At 40.7% G+C, this 18330-nt stretch overlaps 2 protein-coding genes and 1 non-coding gene across 3 annotated transcripts, besides 1 other annotated feature; all 3 read right to left on the bottom strand.

Moving 5' to 3' along the window:
* Nucleotides 1-1609: 1609 nt before the first annotated feature.
* PCOAH_00002135 lies at nucleotides 1610-7393 on the bottom strand (the record flags this gene model as incomplete). The annotated part of the gene is made up of 1 exon (XR_002198252.1): nucleotides 1610-7393. It is a non-coding gene; the product is annotated as a 28S ribosomal RNA (ribosomal RNA).
* A 1285-nt stretch (nucleotides 7394-8678) lies between these two features.
* Nucleotides 8679-8801: a sequence feature (region similar to 5.8S rRNA too short to be annotated as ribosomal RNA; manual annotation; PCOAH_00002134).
* A 2388-nt stretch (nucleotides 8802-11189) lies between these two features.
* On the bottom strand, nucleotides 11190-12074 carry PCOAH_00002130 (Uncharacterized protein; the record flags this gene model as incomplete). Its single annotated transcript, XM_020057030.1, has 1 exon — nucleotides 11190-12074. The coding sequence occupies one exon, from the start codon at nucleotides 12072-12074 to the stop codon at nucleotides 11190-11192; it is 885 nt and encodes a 294-aa protein (XP_019912594.1).
* A 1267-nt stretch (nucleotides 12075-13341) lies between these two features.
* Nucleotides 13342-16302, bottom strand: PCOAH_00002120 (Protein kinase; the record flags this gene model as incomplete). The annotated part of the gene is made up of 5 exons (XM_020057029.1): nucleotides 13342-13508; nucleotides 13640-13741; nucleotides 14023-14140; nucleotides 14310-14524; nucleotides 14658-16302. The coding sequence occupies 5 exons, from the start codon at nucleotides 16300-16302 to the stop codon at nucleotides 13342-13344; spliced, it is 2247 nt and encodes a 748-aa protein (XP_019912462.1).
* Nucleotides 16303-18330: the final 2028 nt, after the last annotated feature.

Here is an 18330-nt window from a genome sequence, read left to right as displayed (position 1 = left end):
CTTCCTCCTTTTTTTCATCCCTTTCCAGCTCCATTTCTTCCTCCGCTAGTCCTATCATTTATGCACATATGACATAGTCGACCCCTTTTATCATCCCATTCAGTCGTACGAAGCACTACCAGTCTGCTAACACTGGTATGCACAAAATCACCTTGTGCATGACTCCCTACACACACACTAAAACAAGCACATTTTTTCACACTCTAACTTTCATAACTACCGTATTACTACACTCTCCAAAAAAAAAGGCTTTATATATACATCTCTGCAATACGGAAAGAAACATTTTATGCCTTAACTTATTCAAACGTTCAGCCCACCTGTAACATTCCACAATGTTATGTGCTAACCATTAGGCTTACTTTGGATGGTTAAATAATTAACCCCCCCATGAACACTCGTGTGTATGCTTCGCTCCTTCCACCTTGCTGTTATCTGCCTCCCATCACAGCAGTAGCGTATCCTGACGAAGCAAAGTTCACATTTTCCCGAATGACCCCCCGATAAGTGTTAACAAAATGGTGCTGCCTAGGTGGAAGCATCTCTTCACGTGCACTAACTCGGTTGCAACAGGGCCATCCATGGGGTCGCCTTTTCCATCATATATAGGGAACTCCTTTGTGGTATTTCTCACTTCACCGTTGATATTTCCATCCCAGCTGATCAAGCGTAAGTTGAATCCACGCGTAGTGAGTGACCATAGCAACGTTTTAGCACACAATGTTCTGTTTGTCCAGCTTAACCGCGCGTGCGAAAGTGTGTTACGAAGTACGCTGTAAAGAGCGCAAATCTGGGGCAAAATTTTATTCTGTGGGATGGAAACACTTTACACGATAAGGCCAAGGTCATGGTGAAAAGGTTAAGCCGTCACTTCAGGAAAAGGCCGCCCCCATTCTTGTACCAGTTCGTGCTTGTATGTCATACGCACCACTAATGCTTACCACACCCATGCGCTATATATGCTTGGAGGAATATATTTCCCACTCATCGCTCAACTCTGTTGTGTATGAACCATAATTGGCACTTTCCCCCTAAGGTACACCACTCCAGGTGGTCCCCTGCAACGGTTCACATCAAAAGTGGGAAACTCTACGACCATAGGGATCCACACTTTGTAAATGCCAAAAGGCAGACCATGGGGCATAGTCCCCTGGTATATCCCCACGTACACACCCAACCTTGCAGTGGCAAAGCCACATATAGCCCAACTTGGGCGGCCACTTCTGGCCAACAATTGATACTTGAAAATTGTACTGGCGGGCTGCGCTGTTCGCTGTTTCGCTGTATGCGCGTATGTAGCCCTAGCGAGTGTGTGTATGCGCCCCTTTCATAAGGTAGCACAAACTTCACCGCTTTGTTTTGAAAAAAATGATCACCCAGGATGAGCCTCAACAGATCGTAAAACAAAGTTTACTTTCATGTTTACAGCACCCGGAGAACAGCAATGTGGTATACAAACAAAAAAGGTTTTCCTTATGTATTCAGCAGTTAAAAGCTCATTTGACACAATGTACCGGAGAAAGTACATATCTAGCCAAAATTCGCCCTAAAGGGATTATTTATGAATTCATATAAAAATATGGGTTCATATATATTGTCCTTCTTTACAATCGTAAAAAAAGTAGTGTAAGGAAAATCGAACACAAAATAATTAATCAGCATGGGTTCTGGCTTAAGAGGCGTTCAGCCATTATCCAACAGACTTAGCTTCGCAACAAAGGTTTGTCAACCAATTGCTGTACCAATTGTCTGGGCCAACCATTCCTCTCGTACTAAGATGGCCTACTGTCACATTTTGATAGACGATATAATATCAGTCTCTTATGTTAGTTTCATCAGTAAGGATTTTTTTTTCAATATGACCTGTCTCATGAAGGTCTCTAAATTCTAGGCACTCGTTCCCTCTTAGCGGAGTGAACAATCCGACACTTTGAGACTTCTGCGTCCCAATGATAGGAAGAGCCTTCATTCAATTATCAAAAAGCCACGTCGCTAAAATCGCTCGGTAGCCGCAAGCCAGTTATCCCTGTGTAGTAACCTTTCTCAGATAAACCCTTCTAAACATTTGGTACATATAAGGAGCTAATTCTGCCTTTCTTTAAATGTAAAAAGGGGAAAAAATATATCTTGCGAGGATGAGTATGCATAACAATCATAGCTACACATAAAAGCAAACATATCCGTTTTTTCTTTTTCCGGTCTACAGGAGATTTCTGTTCTCCTTGAGCTTGCCCTCGACTGGTCAATCTGCTTTTCACTCCTTATCAGTTGGGCCCTCGCATCATCCGCTCGCTGCACTCTTCACCTTGATGTGTCTCCGTTTAACTGGGGGGATGAAGAGGGGAAAAAAAAAAAAAATCAACCAAAAGGGTTATTCATTTTTTAAACCCCTTCCCCATTTCTCATACACACATTTGTGCACGTTTATAGAAAAAGTATCCCAAAGCAACTTCTCTCTAATAGTGTTGCAGGCACTCCCCTCCCAATCTTTTTAACGGGTTAGCTGAACAGCCTCAAAAGTAGTGGTATTTCACTGTCGTATAATGCATAATTTCTCCAGCGCAAAATTATGCTTCTACTCCCACTTATATAAATATTCTCTACACCTCTTGAGTCGTTCAGCAGATCAAAGTAAGAGCCAAGTTACACATACAAGGTCTTCAATATCCTTTACTGACATTCCAAGCCTGTTTTTCCTTGGATGCGGTTTCGCTAGATAGCAAGTATATTTTATAGTAGAGGGATGAGCACAAGAAGTACTGGGAAAATCTACCCCCCTCTCTTATACATTTGGGTGAGGTTACTCCATTCAAATTCACGTATCAAATTGCAGGGTGCAAAATGGCACAACTCTGATTGGCATAGGAATTTCACTTTTTTATGAATCCTGGCCTTTGCCACGGAAGGGTAAAAATACAGGAAGCAGCAGCTACACTTAAAGCATAACCTAATATGCATGAGTGTATACGTGCACCTGTGCTTACCACTACCGTTTATGGGGAATATCTACCAAAGGACACAATCCCTAAGCATCGGACAGAAACGGTCATCTCTTCGGTTCTTCTTTTCTCCCCTTTAGGAGGTCATAAAAAACCAATGACACATGATTTTCCTATACAACCGGGTAGATTTTGTAATTTCCCCCCTTCTCATTTTATTCTTGTTCCGATCCAGCTCTGATAATACATAGCAAGCTTTAGCATCAATAATGGGAGACATAATAGTACAGGTCATAGAATTTCTACTCCCTATGTTATTTTTCTCAAGCCACAATATCTGCACAGCTTAACCAAAACGGTGAACGATGCTGACAGGCTATAAAAAACCGACGAACTAGACGGATAGAGACCCCTTTACATGTCCCTTATACCTGATCCCAATTCTCTATGTTCCATTTCGCCCTTTTTTATATATAGTAGCCCCGTTCCTATGTTATCAGAGCAAACTTCCTCTTATAAAAGAAAAAAGTTACGGCTGAGAGGGGGAAATATAACTGTTCTGGTGGTAAGACGCGATACATATATGTATATTACTACAATATGTAGCACTCCTTACCACCGCAACAATCATATATCCCCCTGCTGCAGTTTTCTTACTCCCCTCATACGACTTGCTCTCTATCTATAAGTTGTAAACTTTAAGGCCTATGGCTATCAACCGTTGCGTGGATAAAAAATTCCTGCCCACAGATACTACTTTAGTTTAATTAATCGAGCACACGAATAGATGAGGATAAAATCCATCACCATACATGGTACCGTCTACCTGAAACGGATGCATCTACAAACGACAGAGACCCGCAGGTCATAAGCGCCTAGGAAACCCCTGACAGGTTACTTATAGTAACATGATTCGTTGTTTTTCAATTTCTACCATTTTACACACGACAACCCTTCCAAAAGGATAATTCGACTGCGTATATAAATATACTGCGAATTAGGCCTATTATAGTGCGCACAAAGGAATACATGGGAAAGCAGCATTGGGAAGACGAGACATGTAAAAAAAAAAAAAAAAAAAAAAAATGAAAAAAGCAGCAAATCAAAAATGAAATTAAGACTTACAAGAGAGGAACAACATAGAAGTAAAACACTTCAGAAGTAACCTCATACCTATGCTTAATTTTATTTATGATATTTTTTTCATTTTTTTTTTTTTTTTTTTTTTTACTTCTCCATTTCCCTATCCCGTTCCAAAGGCTTCAGCAAAAACGGCATTATATTTAACATACTATGTTCACAAATTAAAAAAATTTGTAACAATTCTGCAAATATATGCACTCTCATCTACGCAAGGTTTAAAAGCAACCTGTACTCCGAGATTTTGCTTCACTTATATTTTGCAGGCTATGCATCAGGGGATGGGTAGTACCAGATGAAAGCAGCAAAAAAATATAAAATATTTATTTACCACAAACAACAGTATACGCACACCTATCTGCACACCGATGGGAGAGAATCATCTTCGATAGAATTTCAAAAATTATAAAAAATAATCCTGTCGCCAGCTTTAAGTATGAGCTCGAAAAATTAATTGCTCAGGGTTTATAAACCTGATTTCCCCGCGAAACTGAAAAAGCAGAAAAGGAAACGCTCAACCACAGTGCGCAATAAATCTATGAAGACAATTTTGCACTTAGCGGGTCTTTTGCGAAACCTTCCGCACTATTCACAAATGCACTTTTTTTTTGTTTCCTCCCTTCGTATGAAGTTTGGAAGCAAAAAAAAGGTGATTCCGGGGGAGCGGCTACCATGTTGGTTCCATAAGGAGGATATGGCAATAGGCATTTGGAAAGTTTATCCGTATAACAATACGATTTAATTATACTTGATAGGCCCTTCAAAGTATTTCATTTGAATATTTGCTACTTCCACCAAGATCTGCACTAGGGATATGTTCCACGAATACTCACGTATTTCGCTTCTGCACAAAACCCCACGATTTTCTACTCATAAAAGTGTTACAGAATGAAAATATTCCATTGTGCTTCTTTTATGGCCTGGTATCGGTAATCCGCTTTAGCGCCATCCATTTTCAGGGCTAGTTCATTCGGTAGGTGAGTTGTTACACACTTCTTAGCGGATCTCAACTTCTATGAGTACCGTCCTACTGTTATCACGAATCAACACCTTCTTATGGGATCTCATGAGCGAATATTTAGGCACCTTATCCAGGCATTAGGATCATCCCTCATTGCCAGTTCTGCTTTACCAAAAGTGGCCCACTTGGAGTTATTTCATTTAATGGACAAAAATACAATAAAGTTATTTTAGCCCCTTTTCTTACCCATTGGGAGTTTGAGAATAGGTCAAGGGAAATACATTTCCCTGAGTCCTTTAATCATTGTCTCTACCTGGTAAAATTATAACAATCAACTCCAGCGATCCTGAGAGATCTTTCGAAAATAACCAGCTAATAGGCTTTTCAGTTAAGGCAACGCACGTGTTCATTGGATACGTGTACCCCTAAAAGCGCGGTTGATGTGAACTATCCTAAATGCACACAAAATGAAATAACAACCCTCCCAGTTGAAATTCATGTGGCAAATTCTGGACTTCAACGCGACTTTTAGTTCAAAGCCTCTCGGGTCCTAGCATATATGCTCCTACGGTAGTTAAGCAACAATTAGATTACTAACTTTTACCGTAATTGTATGCATTAAATTCCACGGCTCGTTCTTTTTTTCTTTCCGTTGGTTTATATATAAACACAACACGAGATAGGGATTTCAAATCTACAAAGGCGATCTATTTAAAACCACAACGCGAAAACTTGCTTTGGTGCGTTTCGCTTAGCTCATGGGCACCACTACTAAGCACCTCAGTCGTATGTTTAATCACTTCACATATACATGTTGTCACGTTCGCTTGCATATCTGCTAAACTCCTTGGTTCGTGTTTCAAGACGAGTGGGTTAAGGAAGACCTTTTTAGAAACATCTTAAAAAAGTAAAAAGGTCCGCTTTCGCATCCGCTTTTTTACTATTTTCTAAAACTACCTCAGTAAAGGGGGGAATAACGTGCTTACACAGTGGAGAGAGCAAAAAGTTCCTTCAACTGTGTGGCGAAACCGACATAATATCAATGTGAAATTTATCACAAATTATTGTGTCGCCCCTCCTTAGCCAGGGGGAAAACCGGGGGAAGAGGTCAAAAAAAGAAAAGAAAAAAAAACACACACACACATACATACATACATATACATTACAATTGGGGAAGAAAACACCACACGAAGTGGGTATCAAACACCCAATAGTATATATATATATATATGTACATATATGTGTGCCTCCTTCTCCTTCTTTCCTTTTTTCTCCCCCACATCCCCGTGTCCGCTTCGCACTCTGCAACGTCCCCTAAAATAAAAAAAATAGCCTTCACTGATGTTTCTTTAAATAAGATAACCGTTCCACATTCCCCAGTCATGTCTCTGTGCCAGGGAACCCACTGCGAAGTGTCTCGCGCTGGTAAGAAAGCAGGTATATAATACTCTGTTCAAACTCTGGAAGAACCAGTTCCAGTGGCAGATGTGACACCTAGAGAAAGCAAGCCGAAAGAAGGAAACGTTTTACCTTACTTTTTCTCTTCCTTAATCCGTTCCACCTTAACGATTTCAGGTACTATTTAATCGCTCATTCCTGAGTACTATTTCATCTTTCCCTTACGGTACTTGTTTGCTATCGGTCTCCTACGAATATTTAGCTTTATGTGATTAAACAACAACAATTTATCCTTAAAAAAGAAAAAAAAGGTTGAAAGAAGGGGGCGTACCACCGTGTATAAGTTATGATTCTATCCGTACCTTACTCCCCCTGCACACTCATCGGTACAGGCAAAGCCTCGTGTAGGACAGACCAAAAACCCACAGCACCACCAAAAAACCCTTCCCATGCATCACATATATTAGTGCTCCAATTTCATGAACACAACTCTTAAATGAAAGATATCCGAGAAAAATAAAGAGATATAGAATGGGGAGGGGGAAAAGATCTTTCTCCGCTGCGCCCCCCAGACTACACTCTTTTACATACTTATTTACAGAAACCTACGGGCCTTTCACCCTCTATGGGAATGCTATCCTGCATTTAAAAAATTTCGTTTTCTTGTAAAATAAAATATGGTTTTAAAATTTTCAAGGAAGTTTACTGATATGCTATATATTTATGTAAACCAACTAGTAATACTATATAATCATCTCTCATTTATAATGCTACAACTCTTTACAGAAAAGAGGAAAAGTCACCCCCGTAAGGTGTCCTCTTTCTATTGAAAGATTTTCAGCTTGAGCTTTTCCTTGTTCACTCGGCGTTACTAAAGGAATCATTGTTATTTTCTTTTCTTCCACTTAATTTTTTAATTTTCAGTGGATATGCCCTTCTGCCTTATATTTTGAATACTTCCTAGTTTGTATAGGTATGAAAAAACGGTTGCTACAAATACCGTGCATTTCCATTCGTGCTATACGCCAGAGAACTAACTTTAAAAATGCATGTCCATCTTTTTTTAAAAAAAAAAACGATGAAACATGTTTGACGACACAGCTGACCGTTTGCCATATCAGTTAGACTGAACAAAAAAGTGTCATTACGTTCCTATATCACCTCAAAAAGATGATACATTACTAGCTCTGACGCTTTTTTGTTTAGTAAAACTGTATGGGTACTAGCTACGAACTTATGTCGCTTTCTAAAGTAGATAACTCCAATGTTGATTAAGGTGCCAGAGAAGGAAAATAAAAAAAGAGGGCACCCACGTTCTGGGATCTATACCAGTAAGGTGAATGCAGCTCCCCTTTTCCAACCCGCCTTAATCAACCCTGGGTCCGTCGTAGCATATATATAAAATATATATGGGGTAACAAGACTACTAAAACTTTCCCAGATTGTTTTTGTCAGCCACAAAACACCCGGAAGAACTCATTTCGAATCCACTGCCCACACAGGTTATCCGTTCTAATGCAATCAGATACGGCACGAGCATTGTCACAGCAATCCTACTCAGTTTCGTGCGTGTTATTGAGTCAAAGGAGATAAAAAGTGGAAGCAAAAAAGAAAAAAGAAGAAGAGCATGCTGATGGAAAAAAAAAAAAACAAGACGCTCGAGAGAGTATCTTGTATATCAATTTTTCCACTTCGCAGAAGCACTTCCCGTAATTCCTCTCACAACCACAGTTTACCTCCTCGCCCCAATCAATTTAGACACGCATATACCCCGACAATTGGTATCCAACATTGAACCGAAACATGAAGACTTAACAAGTAAGGTTTCTATCATGCTCTGTAGCAAGGGACATTTTTGACGCCTTGAAAATTAAATTCTGAATAAATAAGATCCAATCGCTTATGGGCAATTGCGGGGATTTCTTCCTCCTGGCGGAAACACTTAAAAAACCGTATTAATTACTTAAAAAAAACGCCAGTGTGTGAATGTGGCTTAGTATTCAAAAATGTGCATTACAGGGACGGAAGGAAAAAAAGGAAAAAAAAAAGGGGTGAAAGGTATTAAAAAGCTCATATGAATAAAATTCCTACTTGCTTATATAACCCTTTTACCTTTTTTTTACTCCAATTTTTCCCTCCCCCTGGTGCAAACTTATAAAAACAGAAGTATCATCATCTGCTGTAAATGGCTACCCTTTCCTTTCAGCAAGATTGATGAGCACTTTTTCATTCATGCGTTCGGCTAAATAGATGATTCACGGAGAATATTCAGGAATTCGTTTATTCAAATTCGTGTCACATATATCGCGTTTAATTGCGGCCTTCCTCGCCGTAGGAACCAAGACATCCATCGTTAAGGTTGTTCAAAAAAAAAAGGATCGTTCACGGCTGGATGAGAACATTCTGCACAGATGTGGAGAGTATAAAACTGCACACTGAAACAGAGACTTCTACACCTCTGCGTGTCGGAATAGGTTAATACTAAAAAAGCAGAGTTCTATACGCCAATCCTATGCAATATGCAAAGCGTTGATGCGTTTAACTTAGTTCAAGCGGTTGCAAGTGAAATACTATTCTAATGCGTGGTAAATAAAAATTCACAATACTATTATGTAAATATACCTATCTGTGTGTTCGGTTGGGTACCTTACCTTTTAGCCTTAAAAATATATTGCTCCTCTTACGAGGCTTAGGCAAATATGCCATTAAAATATCTATACTTTTCAACACAGTCTTATTACGAGTAGTTAGCTATATATCAAACAAATAAACTTTCCTTAATTTTTCGTTGTGCCGTTTCAAAAAACCTTAAAAAAGGATGGGTGGTTGCATCGTATCATTTCCTTTCCTATATTGTGCCGATTTAAGGGGGAAATTAAAAAATTGGTCCTTTATAACTTTAACTTTCCACGTTCATTCTTTTATACTTGCCTTTATCACAATTACCTTTAAAAAAAGGTTACTTAAGAGGGATGCATAAAAACATGCCATCAGCTTTCAAGCAGTTTATAACATTGCCACTCTTTAAATGCTCACTAAATGTGTCTTTTCCGTTCCACTATAATTACTTTAACTTTACTTTCGTTACTAAATTAGTTATACTTTAAATTACTTCTCTATCGTTGCTTTCCTTATCCCATTTCACAGTCACAACATGTTCATGCAAGATATCGTTCGCTAAGCTGAGATTAGTCAATTGTACTAATACCTAGTCACCTAATTGATTACACCTCGAGCTGCTATGTATTTAAGAACCTCAGAATAATTATCTTATCTTTTGTAAGAACCTGATATTCACTATCAAATCTTTTCCATTGAGTTATATTTTCAATATCAATAGTGTACCTCTCGTGAACGTAATATCTTTCTATGTGCCCCTGCGAGCGCCCATTTTCCTTGAACACACCTTGCCTATTCTTCAACCCCAAAAATGGCTTGCCCCATTTTTGGTGATTCCCAATATTTGTGTACAGTACTAATGTTCCAGCCATCCTCCCAAATTTAGTAATTCCTCATCAAGGCAGCGCCATAGTGCACGCCACTTCCTACTAGCTAAGTCTGTTTCCGCCTCATAAGGAAAAAACATTCCAAAGGATCCCCCAAATTTGGGCGCAAATCTCACGCTCATCACAACCGCGCACTAAATATGTTCGCACTTGTTCACCCTTTACACTCATATTTGAAACAAATAAGTGTACAAAATAACGCAAAAAGAAAAATATATATATATATAATGTACGTTTTTCCACTTTGTTTCCATCCCTTTTGTGTATTTTCTTCATAAAAAATCTTCCATTCCCCTATAGAGGTCAATAATTATTGCCCTTAACATGGTCATTTAAAACAAACCTGCTCATATCGTAAAAATATTCCAAATTAGTCCCTCCAAAAAAAAAGCCATCCTATTGAAAAAAAAAAACGCTTCATTTTACCCTCTCTAAAGGGAAACAAAACACATTCACCATATGCATTTTTCTAAAACGCTACTACACAAATTATGTCGCAATTTTTTTTTTTTTTTTTTTTTTTTACGCCTCTCCCAAACAAGGTCAACTCGAATAACTCCCTTTAATTATCGAATAGAGGAGGAATCACACTGCATTGGGGAATTCTCACTTCTTGCGATTTGAGACCACCCACCCAAATAAAGAATTAGCCTTCCCCAACCTTCCCACCAAAATGGACTTCGCCGACGGGAAGAATTACACCACTCGTAAACTTACAACACAAAAAAAGCGAACACTATAAAAAAAAGCCCCACAACAGCTTTACCTTACGAGCGCTCCTTTTTTTTTTCTTTTTTTCCTCCCTTGTCTCTTTTCAAACCTACCTATTCAGTATATATTGTAGTTTCTTAGTTACGCATGTACATGTAAATTTGCACTTGTGCACATTCGAATGCACTCAGGTGTTTCCACCAAAGGGCACATGGCCAACACATAGATGCTCGTGTGCAGATGTATATGCACACACAAGTGAAACTCTTTTGCGCGCAAATGCAATAAAGATTGGCCATACGGAGGTGGTCCCTTGCCTCGTAAAAGCGCAGCCCAGTCGTAACATAACGCTCGACCGACAGGCATCTACCCCACGTGGGAGTTCGAAACGACTGGCATGCGGTGAGCATTTGCATATTGTGTAAAATCGGGACAAATTGGCGCATCTTCGGATACATTCAGGCGCCTTCAAATATATTTGGGCATCTTCACTTGCCCACTCCGAGCCGCGCGCTAGGGGGCATTCCACCCTTTTCAGTCCGTAGAGGCGGAATCTCCCTCGCTGCATATTTTCGCCTTCACCTCCGCGGCTGCAGGAATTACAAAGTCCCAGGGCTTAAATATCACGTTCGCGCAGTTATCGTCACCGATGGCACAACCCCCAAGCAAGTATGCGTTGTCCCTGTTACCTAAGGCGATTCCAACTATCACCAGTTTGATGTTCTTCTGTCTGTAATCTTCCACCACGTCAGGGATGAGGCTCTTATTTGCTCCATAGTCAAATCCGTAGTAAAACAGGACTACAACCTTCGGTGCATCCTTCCTGGTACCCTCCCCAAAAATGACGTGCTCCAACGTGTGTTCCAAAGCATATGCATACAGCGTGTCAGGACTAGTTCCTACGTCATCTATGGCTCGAACTCTCTCAATCAACTTATCCTTATCTTGACTAACCTCATCAGTGAATGGGACGATAACACGTGGGTCTCGCGCAAAGAGCACTATGGACATGTGTGCTTTGTCCTTACTCACTCGGGCATTCCTAACCATGGATTCTAAAAAGGGGATCGTTCCTTTCTTCCAGTAATCTTTCTGAACAAAGCTAGACTCCTCAACAAGTAAAGTTATATCATAATAGTTATCACAATAATTTCCTGGGTTGGCTGCCCCATCAGCGCATGATCCTGGCGGGGATTGCGAACCTATGCTGCTGCTACAAAACCCTCCATCGTCAATTTCTAAGTCTCCTTTAATGATATATTTAGTGATGCACGTTATAACTTTCTCGTCGGAGCCTTCTTCGCCGTCAGTTCTGGGAACGGCAGAATTGTGCGACATAACGTTCATTTTTGCCGACACGGAACTTTGGACATAACCCAACAAGAGGATCAAGCAGGACACGGCATGTGCACCTTTCATTTTGTGTTGTTATTTATTACTACTTTATTGTTACTTTATTGTTACTTTATTATTTTTTTTTTTTTTCCACCTTTGATTATTTCTCCTCTCCGTCTGTGTTGCCCTCTTACGGGGGAAAATTCCAACTGCCTTATTCGCAAGAGTGGGTGGTCAACTTGGGCACGCTTGGGTGGACACGCGCGCGAAGGTGAACAATTTAAATGAGCGAAAAAACGAAACGAAAAAAAGGAACGAATAAAAAGAACGAAAAAAAATGAAGCAATTGGAAAAGACTCGTACAAAGTGGCCCTCCTCGGATAGACACTGTTGTGACAAAAACGGATAGGAAACACGAAAAAATTGAAGCAGATAAATTCGGAATAATTGTCAAAATGGGCGGAACCATAAAGTTAAATTGAAAACAAAAATAATCTTTAAAAAAAAAAAACTTTTATAATTAAATTAATATTCATATGATCCTTCTTTACCACACCTCAACCAGCTGATAGCCATTGTCCTGGCCCAACAGACCTACAACGTTTTTTTTTTTTTTTTTTTTTTTTTTTTAAATTTTAAAATGTGCATATGACTTGTCTAGGAGTAAAAATTGTACTCACAAAAAAGCTAGACAAGAGAGCTAGCTTTTTTCACTATATATAATTATAGTTATAATTGTATTTTTTTTTTTTTTTTTTTTTTTTTTTTAATTCCCAATTGGCTACTTCAAAATGGCTAGCTACACCACTGAGTTACAACTTATCTCCACTGTAAGCGTATTTTGTGCGTCCTACCAAAATGGCAGTAAGAAAAATTTCTCCACCTCTTCTTCGAACAAAGAGCCCTCCCAATTCCGTTTAGGTTCTACAAAATGGACGTACATTACTGCCCTTCCCCCCAATTCCGTAAGTGTTAACAGTTTAAATTCTACCTGTTCATCCGCTCACAAGGGGAGAACAAACATTGTGTTGCCCAGCGGAGACAACTATGTTGGAAAAAAAAAGACAAACATGCCAATTGCGAATTTAGGACACTTCCTCAGTTATGCCATTCTCACCAATCGTTTTTATGCAAATTCGTGGAATGTAATAAAATCTATAAAAAAGGTTCCCAAAGGGGGGAAAGTATATCAGTACACATTAAAAAAAAAAAAAAAAATGACAAGGTTGATCAACGGAGTTCATCAATCGCGCATAATCAGATAAGTGTCCCCCTCAACACGGACAAAAAAAGGTGGTATAAACCTCTTGCAAATGGCGTTTATGTTTTTTTTTTTTTTCTTTTAACATCCTCAGCTGTTTTCATAATACTCGAGAAGCAATTGTAGGTATTCCTCGCATGAGGGTCTTTCCTCTGGGTCTGTGCAGAAACTCCTCTCCAACAGTTTATGCAATTTGGGGTGGAAGCAGTTAGGCACATTCGGCTTCTTCTTGTTCACCAAAATTTCTACTACAACATCTGAGAAGGGAAGGTGTGTGCGGGGGGCGCATGAATATGCACGTGACCAGTGCACCAAAGCATATAGTTTACGTCCATGACTTGTCCATTCGCTCACGCCACTCTCCCGATGCCACCTTACTCCCTCTTACCTTCCTTATGCTTTATATGCTGAAACGGAATTTGGTTGGCGAAAATCTCAATCAGGCAACACGCCAGGCCCCAGATGTCTGACTTCTCATTTATGGAGTTCCCTGCAAAGGGGGAAGAAGAGAACAGGTGATAATCATTGTAGGCATCGCAAAAAATAACAAAAGGAAAAAAAAAATTTACGAATGGAAAATCAATGAGTGGACATATCTTGGATCATTAAATTGGAAAGCACTCCCACGAAGGGTGAAAATCTATAATGGATGTCTTCTCACAAATCGTCACGAGGTGAACAAAGCAAACTGGTTGCTATTTACCACCGCATGGTAAGCAGAGTTATGCCACTCACACACACGAACGTCCACAATTCCCTCATCAGTGCTACCTTCGATGAAACACTCCGGGGCCATGTATCTGGGGGAGCCCCCGTTGTCCTCTAAAATAATTTTCCCGTCTGTGTTTAACTTCCTCGTTTTTCCGAAATCGCATATTTTTAGGTTGTACTGCAGGGGTGGGGAAGCGCAGCATGAGGTGACACAGCATGAAATGGAAAAGTGCACTGCGGGGGAATCGATCTACATTGAGTGATCAACACACGAATATTTAATGGGCAGGTCTCATGTCCCTCTCCCCCGCTCCGCTCAGTTTAGGTAGTTTCCCCCCCCCGCTTACCTCCTCGTCAAACAAAAAGTTACTCGTTTTCAAATCCCGGTGGACGAACCGCTTAACCGAGTGAAGGTACTTAACCACTTGCACGAGCTGGACAGCCATATGCAGGCGAACCTCGTAAGGAACAACCAGCGTGCCATTGTACAACATATCGAAGACGTTCCCTCTGGGGACATACTCCAGGACGATCCCTATGAAGGATTCGTCTATGCAGACTCCTGCGAAGGGGACAAATAGGAAAAGCATAAAGCTACGTTGAACCCGCTTGGTACAAAACTATGCAGTCAAAGAACCGCTAAATCGCACAATCGAATAACCGCGAAAATGCATACTCTAGTTCGCTTGCCCTACCGTAATACTTTACAATGTTATCGTGCGAAACGGAGCGGTACGTATTCACCTCGCGCACGATGGAACGCATGCCCTCCAGGGACATGTGGATGTGAGACTTTTTCACGGCAACGATTTTCTTCTGCCACAGTGCTTTGTAAACCGTGCCGAAACTTCCTTCGCTAATCATTTCGAGTATTTCAAAGCTCTTCCGTTCGATTATTTCGCTAGCGGGGAGATCAAAGTTGAAGAATCTTCTGTCCCCCTTGAAAAATATTCTCACGGCGTCTTCTTCTGATGTGGTGCATTTCGCAGGGTAGGCTTCCACTGGGGGAAGTTTCCCCTTGTCCAACTGTATATCATCCACTTTTACGTCTTTCACTACCTTGCCTCGATCCGTTGTAACCTGCCCCTGCTCGAACCCGTTCAAGATCATAATTTCCCTTTCCATGTTCTGCACCACGGAATTGTAGAGACTGTCTTGCACTTCCCTACTTAAGTAAGAAGGCTTATCGCAAGGGGGACTACCCGTGGTGCGTTCGCTCTTGTAAGGAGTCCCCTCCGGAAACTGCTCCCCATACTCAGTAGTGAGGCTACTATTTTGAGAAGTGACATAGTCCACCAAGCTAGAACTATGGGCACTCTTGGACAGACTACTCTGTAAGCTATTCTCATAACAAAAGGTGTCGTTTCTACAGTCCATTTTATCTCCAGACGTAAAATTATCTGACCTGTAATTCGAAGTGGAAACATATTCTTCCCTCTTCCGTTTATCGTACGACGAGGCGTTGCTTATTTTCTGATCTGCTACTTTAATCTTACCCGAATTGGAAGTCCTTCCCTTCCCACTAACGGGGGCTTCCTCTAAAATCACGTGGGTGGATTCCCTTTTCAACTTTTGATCATGTGCCCTATCAGACGTGTTGCACCTCGCAGGGTTAGCACCCTCACATTTGGGAGACCTCCCCACTGAATTCCTCCTTCTATGAACAATCGTTTTATCCTCATGGGTGTTCTTTGAATTAGTAGCAACATCCCCAGATGGGTACTTCCCCTTTTTTAATGCCTCGTTAGTAGACACAAGGTCCCTCTTTTTACCCCCACCTCCATTTAGCTTACTTCTCTGACGAGACTGATTTTCACCTTTCACGTCAACTAACTCATCCTTTGCAAAAAATATTTCATGCTCTAATAGGAACGTGTTATTGTCCTCCTTTAGAGTGCTACTTTGATTGTAAAGCAGATCAGTCCTTTCTCCCTCCACCTCCAGGGAAGTGCACACGGAGAGATAACCTTCATTGCTGTTTTGACGCGAGGTGCTCTCATCAACGCTGCAGTGGTGGGAATATGCGTTCGTGGAGACGCTTCCTTGGGCATTCCACCTTTGCTCTTTGGAAAAGGCCCCTTCCTCGAAACTGACTATCTTCCCATAGTTGACACTATCAGGATGGATGTGATTCCCTGTCGGGGGGATATCACCACTTTTTTGTTCCTCCCCCAGAACATATTCGGATGTCACTCCTACTGTGCTAACTTTTCTGCTTATTCCCCTTTGGCTTCTTTCACTCTGGGGGAGACTCCTACAAGTCTGCTGCTTTCTCTTCATACTAGACGGATCGTTCCCAGTGACCACTTTTTGTTTTATCTGCGTTGGACTATTCTCCATGGTTGGTCTGTTCCTATATTACCAATTTTTTCTTTCCCCTCGAAAGATATATTTTTCTTCTGATCGTTACACTTCGCTCCTTCCTCCACATGTGTATCTTCCCTTTTTTGTGAAGCTGCTCCCCGTATGTCAATTCTCTGATGGGATGGGGTCGAAAAAAGGGGATAGCCAGTTTGGGCCACATAGATTATTCCGCCACGTTTCCACCACTTCACACGGTCGTTCCTTGTCTTTGCAACGGATACTCCGTCTTTCACGTAGGTCCTATTTCTGTTCCTGCTTGAAGGTTTTTTATTTAATTATTATTATTATTTTATTATTTTTTTTTTTTTTTCCTTTTCGCCACTGCAGCGGTGGAGAGTTTCCTATCTGCAGTCCTTAACCAACGCGGTAAGTGCACCTCGCTGAGAACGCACACTGAGGGGTGTTTTTTTCTTCCATCCCCAAATGGGAGTACTTCACCCAGTACAGACGATACCGGTGCCCTCACATATGCGACCGACAAATCAACTGCACAGGAAAAGCGCCGTTAGATAGAAGAGAGATAACTCCAAGTAAAATACAAGTCTCTCCAAATGTAGCATTAAATTTTCAAAAAAAATGACGAGCATTTCGAAGTCAGGGTATCTACAGAAACCACATCAATTCGCTTGATGCAGCCGTTGGTGTGTGTGTGAGAGCAGATATATGAAGGGGAGTACAAATGACGGACGCATGCAGGTAGCAGTTCCGCAGAACAAAAAGGACACATTGCACTAAAGTCAAAGAAAATATTAACCACTGAAAGCAAACAATGTTTTTTTTTTCTTTGCACTACTTAAGGACACGAAGTGATCCACAGTGGATATTCTCGACGCACAGGGAAAAGTCATAAGCTAATATACTATACTCGGGAGAAACAAAATGGAAAGTATGTCAGAGGCACAGAAAGTAAACGACAAGGGTTACCGGTTCTGGTGGTTAAGCGGAACGGCAAAAAGGAAAAAAAAAAAAAAAAAAAAAAAAAAAAAAGCTAGTTACAGCTACCCGCATAGAAGAATAAAGTGTAGGTGTGTGGGATGGCAAGTAAGTGCCGACTAAAAAGAGGCAACAAAATTGGTTAAAATATCGAATTCACCGACTTGACCACGTTAGTCGTGTTGACTAGGGGGGTAAACCAATCTTCGCGCAGAAACAGATGCAACGACTGCCGCAAGTGAAACAGAAAAAATACATTCATGCATGCATGCACAGAACAAGCGCACGGGTGACCGTTTGTGCTGAACAAAGCGGAACACGCCAAATGAGAGTACACATAGGCAGATGCAACCGCAGGTTCAGGGTTCTAACCGCCTCATCTACATTAGCACACAATTAGATGAAATGAGAAAAAAAATGATCCCGCAGAACAAGAAGAACATTTTCTTTTCGTGTGCGACTTATTCGCCATTTTGCTTTCTCTTTCGCGGTTTTTTTTTCCCCTTTTGTGGTTTTTTCTTTTTTTTTTTTCCCTTGTGTGTTTTTTTTTTTTTTACAACTGCCTACTAGGTGTAGAATTTCTATTTTTTTTTTTTTTTTTTTTTTTTTCTCCCAAATGAGTCGGTTCTTGCATGTACTGCATTACACATTTCAAAGAAAAAAAAGTTGTTGAGAAGCAAGTTGTTGTGGAGAAAAAAGTTAATTAAAATTTTGACAAATGCAAAGTCCTATAAGTGGAACAAATAAATCTTGCGCGGGAGGCCCGCCAAAGATACCGCTTCGGTGAGCGGGTCACAAAAAATGAGAAGAGGGTAAATAGAAAAAAAAAGGGCGAAACGAAGGCAAAAAAAATGGGCAACAAAAGGGCGAAGCGCAATAAAGCGACACACAACGAACTCAACCACGGTAACACGCAACAATGCGAAATAACGTGCAACCGCTTGAAGGGCAAGAACCACCCAAACAATGTTCACCATCCCAAGGAATGGGGATAAATATAAGGGGGTAAAGGGCCCCCTGTGCATCCTCGTTATAGGGACGAAACCGTCTCGACCTTACCACCATTCTTTT

This window comes from Plasmodium coatneyi, chromosome 1 (assembly GCF_001680005.1).
Source record: "Plasmodium coatneyi strain Hackeri chromosome 1, complete sequence".
In the NCBI taxonomy this organism is placed as follows: domain Eukaryota; phylum Apicomplexa; class Aconoidasida; order Haemosporida; family Plasmodiidae; genus Plasmodium; species Plasmodium coatneyi.
This window is presented reverse-complemented; position numbering and strand designations above follow the sequence as displayed.